At 46.8% G+C, this 17,926-nt stretch overlaps 1 protein-coding gene across 4 annotated transcripts in view; it reads right to left on the bottom strand.

Annotated features, from left to right (window-relative positions):
• Window positions 1-1,433: 1,433 nt before the first annotated feature.
• The window catches only part of NOD1 (nucleotide binding oligomerization domain containing 1), a 28,888-nt gene continuing 12,395 nt past the window's right edge, over window positions 1,434-17,926 (bottom strand). For 2 of the 4 annotated variants that reach the window (XM_079150592.1, XM_079150591.1), the window contains exons 7-12: window positions 17,795-17,878; window positions 14,778-14,861; window positions 13,899-13,982; window positions 11,748-11,831; window positions 7,648-7,731; window positions 2,461-3,538 (exon numbers count right to left, since the gene is read on the bottom strand). In XM_079150592.1, coding sequence (XP_079006718.1) covers window positions 3,466-3,538; window positions 7,648-7,731; window positions 11,748-11,831; window positions 13,899-13,982; window positions 14,778-14,861; window positions 17,795-17,878 — 493 coding nt within the window. In that variant the 3' untranslated portion in view covers window positions 2,461-3,465. The other 2 variants (XR_013765646.1, XR_013765647.1) reach the window with 2 other exon arrangements.

Raw genomic sequence — 17,926 nt, forward strand, 5'->3', positions numbered from 1 at the left:
CTGTATAACCAACTGGGAAAACATTTGATGAAAGAACTGCAAATGTGCACTGCTATACCTATGAAAGAAGATGTTCAGGCAAGGCTCAGGAGACCATAGGCAAAAACTAAAATAGCTGCATTGGTATCATGCTATTATACATATTTTAAAGGTTCCTGTTAACATTGTGATATCCCTTTTACAACGAAAGTAAATGCACTATGAGACAGGAAAAAAAATTTTTGAGACATTTTGACATTTGTTATTATTTCCAAAAAGCACCCAAAATAGTCATCAAAAACTTGTTTAGCATCCTTGTGCTTAATTTATAATCTATTATTTTAAGTCTTTTTAAAATTACAGGTCACTTTTTCAGTGTGTAATGCCTCTAGAAGTCTTAAGTCAGTTCTGGGTGCAGTTCATTTTGTTTTCAGATGGAGAGAACAGTGCTAGGAGGGCCCTGGCCTGTAGCTATGCCACCAGGCCACATGTGGTAACGTGAGTCTTGGTCTCCTCATGAACCAACTCTACTTTGATTAAAATGCCCCTCGTGTTCATGGTTTTGCCTTTGGCTCCAAAGAAATTTTTTTTTTTTTTTTTTTTTTTTTTTCTTTTTTTCTTCTTCTTCTATAAGTGGGCAGTTAGCTGCTAGAAACAGCTGACATATACTGTACCACACCTGGAAAGGAACCAAAATGGCTGTGGTCCCAGGGCTCCTTCCTAGTTTCAGAGCTGAAAGGCAATTGGGACATTGCACAGGCCCATGTGCCTGGCTCTGTGCACTGGTGCTGTCCCCTGGCCTACTATGCATTGAGGACGTGCTGCCCATCTGTGCTCAGTGAGTTGGAAATAATAATGAAGACTGACAGCTCTTCGTCAGTGTTTCTATTTAGTTTTTTTTTTCTCCCCCCCCCACCCCACTGACAAAGCTAGGGTACTGCAGTATCCTGATGCTGAACACTTTTGAACTTTACTTTGGGAACTTCCATTGCCATATTTGGTCTGTTGGAAAAGTACTTCTAAGCCTAAGAGTGAGAGGGGAAATGAGAAAGGCTGGCTGTATAGAAACTGGTGGGTACGGAGGAGGGGGCCTTGAGCCAGGCACCGCCAACTACTTTCCAGAACATCTTGTTTCATCTTCTCTCAACAATATCCTGAGTCAGTGCTCTTGGATTCCCATTTTTCACAGAGGATATCAAGATTCCAGCAGACCGAGGCTGGGCCCAAAGCCACCTATCAGGGCAACAGCAGGCTGAAGCTCCATGGAGCTAATCACACTTGAAAACAGTGACTTTCCATGGCTTTTTAAATGAAGTTCCAAATCAGCATGGACATGATATAAATGCAGGGATGAAGTACAGGAGTTATAATTTCTTTCCCCAAATTAGCCAAGACATCCTATGGAAAAGAATGGTTGGTCACGTCCCAAGTTGATAGATTTTTTTACATTTTTTTGATTAGCTCTGCTCAGCTCACCTGTGTGGTGGAGAACACTTTCTGGCAAGCTGGGAACCTGCTTTTGGTTTTATAAAAGAATCAGAATCTACCTTTTACCATGTAGATGTTACAAATAGAACTTAAGCCTATAGCCACACAAAGGGAGTCCCTGAGAGGCCACAGTCTTGCTAGTCTCTCCAGCAATAATGTTTGGTAGTTGCTGAGTAAATTTCAGACTGCAGAGTTTACTTTTATCTATTCAATAAAATCTGAACTTTGTCCCCGAGAAGTGAGGTTCTCGGTAAGGCTTGGGGAGTCTGCGGTCTGTTCCTAACACCCTTGGCCTTTGACTCACCGTGAGGATTTCCCTGCCCTTTCCAAGAGGATTTGCTGCCCAGATTCCATGCGAGGAGCGGGTTGCTGCCTCAAGGAGTTTATTAGGTGAAAACCCAGGTCTGGGGTTGGGGAGGGATTGGAGGAAACGCCACAGCAGTGCCTTTAAGGGAACTGTGACCATGTGGGCTGAGCTACAGAATATCTTCCATAACCTGCTGGATCACACCGTCCCTATCAGGCTGTGTGCAGAGCCAGGCTTGAACTCTCGGAATGCTGTGGTTTACCTCTTACCCTTCCCATATTGTCCCCTCTTGCCTCAGGGCCACCTTGTCCTCTACCCATCAGGGAACAGCCAAGGAAAGTAGTGGACATGGCAGGGCCTACCGTGTGCAGTGGTGAATGCATGGAATTGGGCCACTCCATGTGTCCTGAGCCCAGCCAGCCCTGAACCCCTGCACAAGAGCAGCCCTATGTAGACTCAGAGGCCAGATGGAGCAGCCTCAGATGGTGCTTCCACCTTCTCTCATCCCTTGGTAGGTGAAGAGGACTGTGCAGGACCACACTCATGATGCCTCTGGCCTCCCTTCTTCAGGCCTCCTCGCGGAGCACTTTAACCAGAACGCTGCCCACAGTGCATTGAGTCAGGCTAGGGCTTGAGGCTCACGCACATGCCAGGTCAAGTCCCTTCAAAAATCCCAGACCTAAGCATTTAGAAATAGTGAGAATTTTTAATATTTTATTAACAAATGAGATGACAGAAGAACAAGTTCTCTGGCAATAACCCAACCCCACCCCACAGTGCATCCACCACGTACCTGCCATGGTAGGGGGTCTAACACACTCTGCCGACTGAGTTCTCAGCAGGCTCCCTGAGTCTTCAGTCACCCGCCAGCTGCTCAGGGGCAGGAAGAGACTTCCTTTCTTAAGAAGGCAAGGGAGAGAAGAGCTTCTGTGTGGGTGCCATGGCCGCCAAGGCAAGTCATGCCCGCCCCTCTGGAGGACAGAGTCCATGCTTTTTTCTGGGCAGGCACATCACCCAAGGACAGCAGTTGGTAGAGGCCCGACTGGAAGCTCCATGTGATGAAGGCATTGGCATCATCTTCCTCTTAGACTGGCTGACAGGGCATCCTCTGATCTTGTCAGCACACACTCAGGACCGGAATAAAAGCCGGTGATGAGCTCCTGACCAGCTCCCCACAGGATCTTGGATGGGCCACATCCCCACACCGTTCAGTATCCACAGCCATGAAGGGGACATCAGTACACGGGGAAGTACGAAGGAGGGCAGATATTTCAGGCATGAATTATTTCCTGTTCATTGAGAACTTTCTTTCCAAGAAGCTTGGCACCGACTTTGTACCAGGTCCTCAGCTCTCCCCTGAAGACAGCGGTGACCAACACACTCCCCTGGTCCTTAGGGCAGGCATCTGTGCCAGCTGAGGCTGGCCTTCTCTGTTCTCCAATCTTCCAGCTTTGAATAAAATGGTTACAGAAACACATCTATGTCATCATGGTATAGAAAACCTTTCACAAGGCTCACACTGTTTCTGCAACATCCTAACGGCTGCTCAGGGAGGACATCCGCCACAGAGGTGGATCCGCATCATTAGGAGTGGGCTCCCAACAGGCCCCTGGTCGCAGGCCACTGACTGCGCAGGGTAGCAGCCTCTGCTAAGGAGCCTCCCAGGGCGAAGACCAGGCACAGGAAAGTCCTCAGAAACAGATGATCCGCTTCTCATCTTCAAAGACTTTGGCCTCCTCTGGCTTTATCAAGTTTCCATTTAGACTGGAGAGAAGAAAAACAAATTTCACACACACAAGGCACTGGGGATAGTGAACACTCCTTCCCAAATGTGTCCCTAATGCACTTTTTTTTTTTTTTTTTAATTTTTTCCCTTTCCTTGGAGGATTGTCTTTTTCAAACGCTTTTTTTTTTTTTTTTTTAACCTTTATTTTATTTTTATGTGGTACCGAGGATCGAACCCATGGCCTCATCGAACCCCAGCCCCTCTAGTGCACTCTTGAGCATCACATAGCCCTCCAGGTAAGGAACACGTTCTCCTCAAGTGATTCTTTGATACTAATATCAATCCTCTCCAGCCTCCATCACTCTCCTAACTGGCCTCCAAGAGCCTCCATAAGCCTGAACTTGGTGACACTGTTTAGGTCTTGTCTTTCTTCTGGACTTTCACAGGTAGCATCTGGCTGTCCTAACCCTTTCCCTTTTTTTTTTTTGCAGTAGTGGGGATTGAACCCATGAACATCGCGTGTGCTAGGCAATCACTCTACCACGCAGCTACATCCCCAGTACTTTTTATTATTTTAAGACAGCGTTGTAGCAAGCTGCTCAGGCTGGCCTCAAACTTGGGATCCTCCTGCCTCAGTCTCCCGAGTAGCTGGGCTTACAGGCTTGCTCCAGAGCCCGGCTCACCCCTTGAAGCTACCTTCCCTCAGCTTGACATGATGTTTTCTGGGTTCCTCCATATCTGAGCCCTCTGCCTCAGTCTCTTTTCCTGTATTCTCCATGTGACCTCTGACTACTGGACTCCCTACAGATTTGGGGCCAGGCCCTTTCCCCAGGCCTTCTCATCTATGCCACGACCTCATTCGGTGGTCAGTGGAGCCTGTTTCCTTCCTGGCATCTTCACTTGGAGTCTCCAGGCACCTCAAAGTGGCCACACCTCCCCAGGGTTCACTAGCTCAGTGAAGTGAGCAGCCCACTCTTCATGGTTGTGCCAGGTAGGACCTTGGGTCCACCTTGACACCTCCTCCCATCCTTATACTCTTTCTGCCATGCAGTTCTATTTAATTTCCTGGCCATCCCTAGAATCCCTGTGTGGAACCTCTCTATAGCCTCCACCCCACGCCCTGGGCTGGGCACCCATCTGCTCTCACCTGGACCACTGCAGGGTCTCACTGTCAGGTCCTTCATAAGCCTTGGTCTCAAATCCAGCTTCCCAGAAGGGGCCTGAGTGGTCCCTATGCCTTGAAAATCTGACCACATCTTTCTCCTGCTTCAAACCCTTCAATGAACCTTCCACTGCTTTTAGGATATAGCCCAAAATACGGGCTGGAGTTGTGGCTCAGTGGTAGAGCGCTTGCCTAGCACCTGTGAGGCACTGGGTTCATCCTCAGCACAACATAAAAAATAAATAAATGTAATTTTTTAAAAAAGACCAAAATATGTGATATGACTCACAGATCTTTTATGGTCGGGGCTCTGCCTATTTTCTTCACCTCCTCTTGCCCTTTCACAGTCTGAACCTCCTAACACGGCAACTTCTTGCAGTTCCCTAGGGACACCACACTCCCTCCTGCTCAGAGGCTGGGCATATGCTGTCCTCCCTCCCTCCCAGCCCAGCTGACTAACTCCTGTCCATCCTTCACGGCTTAGGTTTTGTTGTTATTGCTTTGTGGTGCTGGGGATGGAACCCAGGGCCTTGAGCATGCTAGGCAAGTGCTCTGCTTCTGGCTGCACCCTGGCCCCCATGGCTTAGTTTAAATACCACTTCCTTAGGAGACTTTCCTGGACACCTGCTTTTGGCCTTCCCCCTTGAAGCACCCCTCACAGTGATAGTTAAGTAATTCCATGCTGAGTCCCCCCTCTACTCTGCCACTCCCTCACTAGGTGGTGAGCCCAAGAGGGCAGGTCCAATTTGTTCACTACAGATGCTCAGCACTAGCAGTGCTCAAGTATTGTGTTCCTCAAGGAATGAATGAAGATGCAGTACTAGTCCCCAGGGACCCAGCCATGACCACGGCACAGGCCATGACACAGGTCCTCCCCTCAGGAGCTCACAGGCTGGACACCACCTCACAGGAGCTCCATCCCCAAACACAAGAACTCACAGGACACTTCAAACTTTATGTTCATTTTGGAGAGCAATGAGGTAGAAATAAATGTCAGCAGAAAAAGAGTCCAAGAAGATGGCTCTGTCAGCAGTGGCCACAAGCACACTGGTCCCTAAGCCCCAAGAGCCCCAGCTCCCCTTCCGGTCTGGCACAGCCCTGTGGCCTACTGTAGCAGCTCCTGGATAAGGCCCAGTACCAAGAAGCCACACACAGAGAAACACCCTTTGGCAGCTCCCAGCACAAGCCAGGAACTGAAGGGAAGACGCCCCCAAGACCAGCACCCAAGCCACCTGTCCTGCCCCACGTATGGATTGATGGCCAGTCCCCCCTCCACCAGAATACAAGCGTCTACTACAAGTTCTGGATAGCATACCTTGAAGCCAAAGACACCTGCCTTGCCCAGATAGTTCCTTGTGTAGGAAGGGTGGCTGAGGGACAAAATGCACGTGTTCAAGCTTGACAAAATCAGAGCAGCTGTTGACAACTGTCTCAACCAGCTTGGGAGAAGGGAGGGGACCAACTGTGGTCTGCAAAGCGCTCCCCTCTGCTTTTGGTCCTTAAACACAAGAGTCAGCAGGAAGCACAGCCGCCCCAGAGCAGGATCACAGTGTGAGGATCACAGTGAGATGCCTGCAAGCCACACCCTTCCCAGCTCTCCAGTGACTTCCAGGCAGAGGAGCCAGCTGGACCTTACGGGCACAGATGCCAGCATTGTCGTACTGGATCCAGGCTCCATTCTTTATGACAGTATTTAAAAAAATGTTTTTGACCATGTCCCCCAATAGGAATTAAATTCACCCACATGCGTGCCTGAAGTTAGATTGCCCTACTATGCATGTTGTAGCCTAGTATTCTGTCCTTTTCAATTTTATTTGAAAATAATGCAAGCTAGGAACCACCAGACTGCTTTTATGGTCCACTGACCAGTTCTAAAGCAAAGTAAAAAAAGTCTTTTAAGGATCCAAGGCTGAAGATTGTACTTTGATCCCTGCCCCCCCCCATACACACACACACCCGCTGTGAAAATCATGAAGGGAGAAAGTAGTTAATGGGCAAGCACCCCCTGAGCTGAAGGACTGAGGTCATGGTGAGGCTGCCCCATGAATCTCAGAAAAGCCGCAGTGGGCATAGAACTCTATGGCCTGTGTCCTCCACAGAAACCCAGCTCTGCCCTCTGCCAGCTTCTCCACAATGGTCTCCAGCCCGCATACTGGGTGGGGTTGACTCAGGCTCCAGAGTCATGAGGACGAATTTCCAGAGCACTGAGGAGTCTGCATACTGAGTCCCTCAGTTCTCAGCTCAGGCCAGCACCTCTGAGCATCAGGGCTCCTGCCATCAATTTAATTGCCATGCTCCTGGTGCCTGCAATGTAGCAGGTGCACAGGCCTGGCAACTGTCATGACTACTGGGAAACAACTGTGTGTTCTATAAGCCACTCTCCCAGAACCTACCAGGCCCACTCAGTCACAGAGTTGTTTCCAAGGAGCTGCAGAGTGTGTGGGGGGTGTACCTAGAATGGGGCTTGATGTTATCATAAAGCAACGGCAGGTTTTTTTGCATTAGCATAAGCATGCCCTCAAAGCAGGACGAAGAACAGAGGAAGAGCGACATCAGCTCAGATCCAGCCTGCCAGTGTCACTGAGTCCCAGGATGCCAAGGAAGGGGAGAGAGCTCTAAACTCCAGACCAGCACAGCTATCTCTCAGGCTCATGGGTCCAAGGGATTCCACCTCAGTAGGAGTCGCTCTCACAGGCCAGTCTCTCATGCAACACCGTGAAGGTCTATGACGTGGGCCCAGGGCAGCAGAGCACAGGCGGTAGAGCCAGGCAGCTGGGCTGAATTCTACTTCTGCTCTTGCTGAGACCTTGGACAAGTTCTCCACTGCTTGGGACCTCAGTTTCTACATCTGCATAGTGGAGCCCACACCATTCTAGAGGGTGATTGGAAAAGTCAGTGGAACTGTCCCATGTGGTGCTGAGCACATGGGTAGTGGTGCTGAGTCAAGAGTCCCTGTCAATGGGACAAGCAGACAGACAGCCTTACCAAATCTCTGTTATGCCAGTGTTGTTCTGTAATGCCTCGGCCAGCTGGGCAGTCCCCGTGGCTGTGATCTGATTCTGGATGAGCCTGAAAGAAGAGCATACCTGTGTCCAATACAGAATGCTGGGTTAAATCTGAGCCCTTCACAGGGAGTTGTAGGGACCAACAGGATCAAAGATGGGATTGGGGGTGGTAGGGCGCTTGCCTAGCATGTGTGAGGCACTGGGTTCGATTCTCAGCATGGCTTATAAATAAATGAATAAAATAAAGGTCCATCAAACATCTAAAAACAGTAAAAAATTTAAAAATAAAAAAAGATAGAATTGGACCAGATCCTATGACTCTTCATCAAGCTAAAGGAGTCTCACATTAGAATAATGAACAGCCTTTAAAATGTTAAATTTTTTTCTTAGTACCCATATTACATCTGTTGACTCAGATGTAGACAGTGAACGGGACCATGTGCATGTGCGTAATAAATGAATAGAAGCATGTGTGTGCATGTTTGTGTTCATGTGTGTGAGAGAGAAAGAGAGAGAGAGAGAGAGAGGGAGGGAGAGAGACCTTTTTTGTCACAGGGGTGCCCAACCAAAAAGGTTTGGATACCACCGATCTGAAGAACAAATTCCAAGAAACATGTCAGCAGGGTAAAAGGTCATCCAAGGTCTCCTCCCAGGTAGCTCAGTAAACTCAGGGCAGTTTTTAAAGTTAAGTAGCTACTGAATGGTCATCCCTTCTTTGGTACCACATCTCCCCACCATCCATGAGGGAGGACAGAGAAATAATTCTGTTGCTGCCACTCCTGAGTCCTGTGGGAAAACATGTATAGTGGGGCCTTGTAAAGTGGCCCCACGCTGCTGAGGAACAATGATTCGAATGAAAGTTTCTGATAGAGCTGAGAAGGCCTGAGCTTTCCTGAAAAGTGATCTAGTGGTGACAATTCTAACCCAACCAGGAAATAAATGCAGAAGGAGGCAGTGCTGTGTCCATCCTTCCACCCAGGTTCTCTTCTCACTCCTCAGTACTGCTAAACACGACCCGTAGAAATCCTGGATGCTGATCCAGAAAGGGGTTCTGCATGAGGGCTCTGATCTCATGATCCGTGTGGTCACAGGGATTCAGCATGCAGGGGCCTCCCCCTGGAGACAGGATCACATGGTGGGCAGGAGCTCCTGTCACAGGCCTGGTCCTGCCAACCCTTTTCAGCACTAGCACCATAAAGCCTTATCAGTGCCTTAGTTGTCTCTGTAAAGTGGGAAGAGGGGCACCCTGTGTGCACCTGGTGTGTAAGGCTTAGCAGATAAACACAGAAGGAAGGAAAATGGATGTAAAAGCACAGTCTGGCCTTTTTGCAGAAATTGACAATGTGGCCCTAAACATGGAGATGCAAGCACCTGGTCTAGCCAAGACAACCTGAGAAAGAGCAAAACTGAAGGGTTTGCATTTCTTGATTTCACAATCTCTTATAAAACTACAGTACTCAAGACAGTGAGGTATGACATAATGACAGATGCATAGATCAACAGATTAGAGCTGGTGCATTGGCCTGTAATCCCAATGACTTGGGAGGTCAAGGCAGGACGATCACAAGGTCAAGGCCAGCCTCAGCAACTTAGCAAGGTCCTAAGCACTTAGCAAGATCCTGTGTTTTAAAAATAAAAATAAAAAGGGCTAGAGATGTGGCTCAGTGGTAAAGTTCCCTGGGTTCAACCCCTGCTTAAAAAAAAAAAAAAAAAAAGTCTGTTCATCCAAGGTTGCTGTACAGATATGTACACATCTGCATACAAAGGAATAAAGATAGACTCCCATCTTACACTATATATAAAAATTAACTCCACGCCAGGTGCAGTGGTGCACACCTGCAATCCCAGCAACTTGGGGAGCTGAGAGGCAGGAGGACTGCAAGTTTGAAGTCAGTCTCAGCAATTTAGTGAGGCCCTATCTCAAAACATTAATAATATCTGGGGATGTTGCTCAGTAGCAGAGCACCTCTGGGTACAAACCCCAGTATGTATGTATAAATAAATAAATCTCAAAATGGGTTATAGACCTAAAATGAGAAGAAAACTATAAAACTCAATAGAAATAGGTATAAATCTTTGTGACTTTGGGTTAGATAAGGATTTCTTTATATATATATATATATATAAAGAAATATATATATAAAGAAATATATTTATAATATGTATTATATTATATATATTATATATAATCAAATATATATTTATATATCAAATGTATATCAAATTATATATCAAATATATATTTATAATATATATATTTCTTTATATTTATATATATATATTTTTGGGGGGGGGTACTGGGGTTAAACCCAGAAGTGCTCTACTACTGAGTCACATCTCCAGAACTGCTCCCCACCCTTGAGAGTCTCATTAAGTTGCTTAGGGCCTCACTAAGTTGCTGAGCTTGGCTTTGAACTTGTAATCCTTCTGCCTCAGCCTCATGAACCACTGGGATTATAGGCCTGGGACTATCGTGCCTGGCTAGGTTATTGTTTCTTAAATAATACTCCTAAGGCACTAACAACCAAAGAGCTTGGGAGGCTGAGACAGGAGGATCACAAGTTCAAAGCCAGACTCAGCAACAGTGAGGCACTAAGCAACTCATTGAGACCCTGTCTCTCAATAAAGTACAAAAGAGGGCTGGGGATGTGGCTCAGTGGTTGAGTGCCCCACAGTTCAATCCCCAGTACCAAAACAAACAAAAAAAAAAAAAAAAAAAAAAAAAAGAAAGAAAAAAACAACAACAATACCAACAACAACAAAAAACAACCAAAGAGAAAGTAGATAAACTCAACTTCATCAAAATCACAAACATCTGTGCTTCAAAGGTTGCTATCAAGGAAGAGGAAAACCTCACACACAAGAGAAAATACTTGCAAATCATATGTCTAATAAAAGTCTAGCTGGGCGTGGTGGCACATGCCTGTAATCCAGCAGCTCAGAAGGCTGACACAGGAGGATTACAGGTTCAAAACCAGTCTCAGCAACTTAGCAAGGCCCTAAGCAACTCAGTGAGACCCTGTTCTAAATAAAACACACACACACACACACACACACACACACACACACACACACACACACACACAAGGGCTGGGGATGTGGTACAGTGGTTAAATGCCCCTAGGTTCAATCCCCAGTACCAAAAAAAAAAAAAAAAAAAAAAAGTCTAGCACCCAGCATAAAGAACTACAACACTACAACTCAGCAATAAAAACAAACCAATTCAAAAATAGGCAAAAGGATGTGGAGACATTTTTTCAATGAAGACACACAGATGGCCAACAGGTGCATAAAGAGATGCTTGATGCTGTCAGCAGGGAAACGCATGTCAAAACCACAGTATGGTATTACTTCATACCCACTGGCATGGCTAGACTCAAAAAGAGTGATGACAACAAGAAGTGTTGAGGAAAACGGAGAGAAGTGGAATTCTACGTTGCTGGTGAGAACATAAAACAGCACAGTCATTTTGCAAAGCAGTTGGTAGTTCCTCAAAAAGTTAAATATAGAAGTGCCATATGACCCAGCAATTCTATTTTAAGTACATACTCAAGTGAAATGAAAACACGTTTGCAAAAATATATGCACATGAATGCTCACAGAGTCATTATTCATAGAGTCAAAAAGGAGAAACCACCCAAATATCCATCAAATGACAGATGTCATATATCCACACAATGGAGTATCATTTAGCCATAATAAAGCAATGAAGTACTAATACATGCTACAATGAAGATTAACCTTGGAAATTTATGCTAGTGGAACAGAGGCAAAAGGTCACCTTTATATGAATTACCCAGAATAAGCAAATTCACAGAGACAAATTATTGTTTGTCAGGGAATGAGGGAGGGTAAGACTGGGGAGTAGCTGCCTAAGGCATACGGGTTTTTTTTTCAATGCGGGGGACAGGGCAGTGAAAATGTTCTAGAATAGATCACTATGGTTGTGCAACCCTGTGAATATACTAAAAACCTCTAAACTCTACATATACCTGAACAGAGTGAATTTTGTGATATGTGAGTTTTATCTCAAAAATGTTATGTGAAAGTCACAGTCTGAAAATTTTTAGGCTAAGTTACCATAAATGCTTCAATGTCTGGTTGACTTTCAGCATTTCTGCAAAGCTCTCTGCCACTTCGTCGTTGAGTTCATTTTTGGTCAGCCTAGAAAGGAGAGGAAGTGTTTACTCAGGAGGGTTAAGCCAGGGGACATTGTTAATGAGTTCACAGAGGCCAGATTCCAGCCCAGGTCTCTGCAGCTCTGCAGCTATTGCTTGCTGAGAAGCCAGCAGAGCCCAGGCTCCCGGTAGCCTCCCACCCCACACATACATGCTATCAAGGAAGGGGACTCATTTCTAGTGCAGGTCCTGCTCTGAGCTCCCAATCCTAGCCCCCGTGCCTGCCCAGGAGCCTGCACTCCTCGCCCTCCCTGAGCCTCAGATTTCGCAGAGGAGGGGGCCACAGAGAACCAGGGCATGCCTGGACTCAGGTCTCCTCCAAGTCAGGATGAAAACCTGGGGAAATCCACCACCTGCCTAGTAAAGTGCTCTCCGTGCTGTGCTCTGAGGCCAGTGGCGAAGGACCCAGGTTCAGTGACTGAGAGTACAGGAAGCCTCTCGACTGCTCTTAAAACCAGCAGTGGTCTGGGTCAAGCACAGGATCTCCCTATGTAACTAGGGTTGGACCTTCTTGTCCAGTGGATGAAGGAATGATGAGGATACTGGAATAGTACACTGTTTTAAAAAGTCTTCCCCTGAAGGGGGGTGTGGTTGTCACAATCCAAATCTTAAACGTGTTTCCCCTAGGATGAAAGTCAGTTGCAAAGATATGCACGACAAAGCTTTCTACCTTGCAGTGTACACTACAGTATTAGCTGTCAAAATGCAAAATTGGAATAATTTAAGATACCAATCAATAGAAGCAACTGGTAAAATGATAAACATCTATGCAACATTGTGCAGCCTTCGAATGAGATAGATTGAACAAAGAAGCTGCAGAGGACACAGTGTTTGAATGCTCTTGCCAGGCACAGTGGCACACAACCTCTAATTCTAGTGACTCTGGAGGCTGAAGCAGGAGGATCACAAGTTTAAGGTCCGTCTCACACTTAATGAATCCTCTTAAAAAAATTTTTTTTTGGTACTATGGACTGAACTCAGGGGCACTCAGCCACTGAGCCACATCCCCAGCCCTATTTTGCATTTTATTTAGAGACAGGGTCTCACTGAGTTGCTTAGCGCCTCACTTTTGCTGAAGCTGGCTTTGAACTCATATAAGCATGTGTCACCACGCCCAGCCCTGTCATAATAATTTTTAAAAAGAGAGAGAAACCCTGATGCCATAAAAGGAAATGTCAATTATGTACAATACACAGTTAAGATATTTTCAAAACCATTTGCTTAGTGCTTTTCTACTTTGTATGTATTTGAATATATACAGGTAAAAAAAAAAAAAAAAGTTAGAAGGAAAAAAATGTATTTGGAAAACATGAGAGAGGTAGCTTCATTTCCTACTTTTCAAATTCCACCCGATATTTTTAGTCATACTTTCTTTATCTCCAACAAAAGCATACGTTACTTCTCAAAATGTTAAAGATTTTTTGAGGGAAAAGAATTAAAAATGCATTTACTGGCCAGTAGCTGTAGCGTCAGAACTCTGGTCGAGGCAACACTGGCATTATTTTCAGTAACCACGTGAGCAGAATCTAATACTGAGCCGGGGGTGGATGAAACAACTTGCTCACCCTTAAGGAATTTACGATAAAGAAACAATGAAAAGCAGCATCCGCTTAGAAAGCGTCTGGAGTACAGAGCAGAAGCAGGATGGGGGCTTCCGGTGACAGGTGAGGGTGACGGGGGAGCAGGGACACTCCAAGCCAAATGCTGATGCGGAGACCTGGGAAGGCAGGAGCTGGACTCTGCCAGGTGTGTGGGAGGGTGTTCGGGTCGGGGTGGGTGGGGTTCCCAGCAGTTCCAGTGGCGAGCCTTCTGGTTGTCCTGAGGCCTAGGGTGGCAAGAAGGATAGGCCACAAACTCATATATTTCAGGTCCCCTTTTTTTTTTTCCAGGCCCATTTTCCCCAGCTGTTTCTCTAAACAGCTGTTTTTCCTTCTCGGGGAGGAAACTGAATCAGTTTGCAGTTAGGAGGCACCTTTTCAGTAAAGATTCCAGGCTGTGTGCAGCCCCTGGAATGATCACCAAGGCCCAAAGCTTCAAAACGATTGGCCATTACCAGAATATCTTCAGCGACGTGTTCTGCTGCAGGGCCCTGGCAAGACTCTTTCCTCCTTCCGTGGAGATGCCGTTGGATGCGAGGCTAGGAAGGAAAACACTGCTTAGAGACACGTTCACATTTGGTCGTGGCGTCAATACTGAAACGGTGGGGAAGCCTCGTCTGCATGTGGCACCTGCCAGGCCAGCCTGGGGCAGCAGGTGGAAGAGCTCGGCCACCTCAGCAGCCGCCTGGGCCTTGCTGCTAAAGAGCGGCATCTGAGGACAGGCACAAGCCTGAAGACCAGCTGCTCCAGCAGAGGCCAGGGCACTCTGCCACATGTACGGGCGCCATGGATGAGACCTGGAGAAGTTTCTCCTGCTACTGCTCCCACCGTCTTGGACTCCTTTCCCATGGCAGTTGGGATACAGGCAGAGCTTGGGAGACACCAAGGCTCCAGGATGAAGTCAGAGGCCTGAAGGAGGACTGGAAAGGTGCACCTCCATTTCCAGAGGGGCGGGGTCCCCTCTGTCCCAGCATCATCATGAGGAAAAAGGGACAGGAATCTACTGGCCAGAATTCCTTTTAATTCTATATAGAGATAGGAATTCCTCCCTGAGCCCCAAGGGCTCTTGAATGGCTGCAAGTCTCCCACGTCTTGATCTGGTTGGTGGCTACAATGGTGTGAGTCTGGCAAAACTCCTTGAACTGAACACTTAAAAAGAATGCACTTGACTGTTTCCCTCTTACGCATCAAGAAAAAACAGAGAAAGTAAAATCACACAAGCAAAGCCCTACCCTCATCGGAGAGCCAACAGCCCTCTTCCAGCCGCTTCTCCCCTGGAGAGCTCAGAATGGCCAAAGCCCCGTGGGCTTTGGAGCCCCAGGCGCAGCTCTTACCTTAGGTTGGTCAGACTGGGGTGGTTCCTCAGAGCCTCCGCAAAGGCTTTTGCTCCTTCATCCCCTATTTGATTGCCCCACATCCTGAGGGCAGAGGCAAGACAGTGCAAGTTAGCTCCTCCCACTCGGCCCTTCTTTTCTGTCAGTGCCACCCGTAGATTGATTCATACTCAACAGGCAGCTGTTCTGCGCAATCCCTGGAGCTGTGGCCTGGAGACCTGTTTCTCATGTTGGCCTTTAAATGGGCTGCTCTGGATTTCCAAAGCATAAGAGAATAAAAAGCACTAGGCACAGTGGTGCACGCCTGTAATCCCAGCAGCTCAAGAGGCTGAGGCAGGAGGATCTCGAGTTCAAAGCCAGCCTTGGCAACTTAGGGAGGCCCTAAGCAATTCAGCAAGACCCTGCCTCTAAATAAAATATAAGAAAGGGCTGGGGATGTGGCTCAGTGACTAAGCACATCTGGGATCAATCCCTGGTACCAAAAAAAAAAAAAAAAAAAAAAGAGAGAGAGAGAGAGAGAGAATAAAGAGCAGTGGGGACCTGTGAGCAGATATTGTCAATCAGCAAGTTGCACTATTAGAGACCAGGTCTCACTGCAAAGTTTTGAAGAGTTGCCAGTCGACAGCCTCAGCTCCTGACTGTCTCAGAAAGGAACAAGCTGTGTGTCACCTTCAGAGTTAAAAGGTCCACACTGGCCTGAAAGGATGGCTGGCCGTGTGCAGGTGGTGGGCTGCAGCCCCGGCTAAACTGAGTGGGGCCAGCAGCACCTGCAATGTCCTCAGGATGCAAGGGTCAGGAAGCCCAGGCACAAACTGCACCGGCAGCATCCCTTGATGTGGAGAGGATGTTAGGACACCAGGCACCATGGACGGCTGCAATCTTGGTGGAGAGTTGCAATAAGGAAGCTGACTTTTCTCCCCAGAGCAGGTGATCTGAGATCTGGCTAACATGGTCTGCATGGTAAGATGCTGGGTTCCCATCCTGGCTCTGCCACTGTGGGACCTTGGGCAAATTATATAACACCATGGACCTCAGTATCCTCATCTATAAAATGGGTATAATAAGAGCACTCCCTCATAGAGTGGTTGCGTGTGAGGACTGTGCATGTTAGCAGATGCAGAGCACTTAGAACACCATCTGACCTGTAAAAAGTGCTGGCGATTCCTAATAGGCAAGGGGCCCCTATCTACAGAGAGCAAAGCAGTCTGTCCAGCCCACTCCCAACACCACCATGGCTGTCTCAACAACAGGCCCAGCAAGCTGCCTGCCTGCGTCCTTCCAGGCGTGGCCTGCTGCTGCCAACCCCAGAACAAGAGTTTTCAGTTTTTGATTAAAGAAAATGTGTGTACTATACAATTGAATGGTATCAAATTTTTTAATGAAGTGGCAAACTACTCATGACCTGAGAGTAAGTGAAAAGTGAAGGATAAAACTCTGTACATATAGTCTGACCTCTACCATATTAAAAAAAAATAGGAGGGGGGAAAGAGAAAGAAAGTGGGAACGCTTCAAGACACTCAAATGCTATCCCTAATTATTTCTGAAAAGAAGATTATTTTTCATATTTTCCACATTTGTAAAATAAAACTACCCATGTTATTTTTATAATACCATAAAATTATAGTGGTTTTAAAATAGTTCAGAAGCTTCTTAACCACAATGAGATGCCACCTTTCATCTACTAAGGTGGCTGTTACTGTTAAAATAACAAATACTGATAAGGATTCACGGAAGCGGGATCCTGCATGCACTTTGATGGGGACATAAGACGGCGCAGATGCCTGGAGAACAGCATATAGCTCCTCAAAAACTCAACGACAGAATCATCACAGAATCCAGCACTTCCAAAGAACCAAAAGCAGGATTTCAAAGACTATGCCTTTGTATACCTTTGTTAATAATTTAAGATAATTTGCAATAGTTAAAACATGGAAGCAACCAAAGGTCCACTGCTGGATAGACGAAGGAGCTGTCCAGTCGAGAGCCTCAGTTCCTGACTATCTCAGAAAGGAACCACCTGCATGTCACCTTCAGAGTATAAACATACATACAATGGAGTATTACTCAGCCTTAAAAAGGAAGCAAGCTCTAGGTGTGGTGGCCCACACCTGTAATCCCAGTGGCTCTGGAGGCTGATGTAGGCAGATCACAAGTTCAAAGCCAGCCTCAGCAAAAGTGAGGTGCTAAGCAACTCAGCGAGACCCTGTCTCTAAATAAAATACAAAATAAGGCTGGAGTGCGCCATTGGAGTCCCTACCGCACAGCTGGAGGCTGACTGCATTCATTCGAGTGCGCCTGCATTCAATTTCCAGTAAGCCCCCTCCCCCCCAAAAAAAAGGAAGGAAGGAAGCTGGCATGTCATATGAGAATATGGTGTTAGCTGAAATAAGCCATTACAAAAAGACAAGTACCATGTGACTTCATTTACCCAAGGTGCCTAGAGTTATCAAATTCATAGAGACGAAAAGCATAGTGGTGGTCGTGGGGCTTGCTAAGGGCTGGGGGAGAGAGGATAGGGGAGTTAGTGCTGAATGGATGAACAGTTTCAGTTTTGCAAGACGAAAAGAATTTTGGAGATGGCGGTGATGGCCGCTTAATGATAGGAAAGTACTTAACACCACTGAACTGAATGATTAGCAATGGTGAAGACGGTCAATTTTCTATGTGTTTGACCACAATTTTAAAAATTGAAAGAAAAAGACCTCTGGAGGATATACGTTCTTAAAATAAGAGCATCCGCCTGTGTTAACCACCACGTACAGCTAAACAGCTCCCTCCATTTGCTGGTGGTGATAATGAGTTTGCATGACTTAATTAAAAAAGTCTGTGCAGACAGATTTGCAATCAGTTCTGGGTCTTCCCATACCATTTCCATGCAGAAGCTGCTGGGGCATCCCTGCTTCTGCCTCCTCACAGCCAGACCCAGCAGTCATGGTACCGTGATGTACAAAAGACCATCAGTCACCCACGGACACACAGCAGGTCACCCACCCATGTGTGCGACCCCGTCTACTCACCCAATCTCCAAGATGGACGTGCTGTTCTTCATAGCCAGGGCCAGGCACTTCCCTCCTTCGCTCGTTATTTTGTTTTTCCCCAGTCTGTGGAGAATCCCCGCACAGTCAGCCTCCAGCTGTGTGGTAGGGACT

This window comes from Sciurus vulgaris (genome assembly GCF_902686455.1).
Source record: "Sciurus vulgaris genome assembly, chromosome: 8".
Classification (NCBI taxonomy): Eukaryota; Metazoa; Chordata; class Mammalia; order Rodentia; family Sciuridae; genus Sciurus; species Sciurus vulgaris.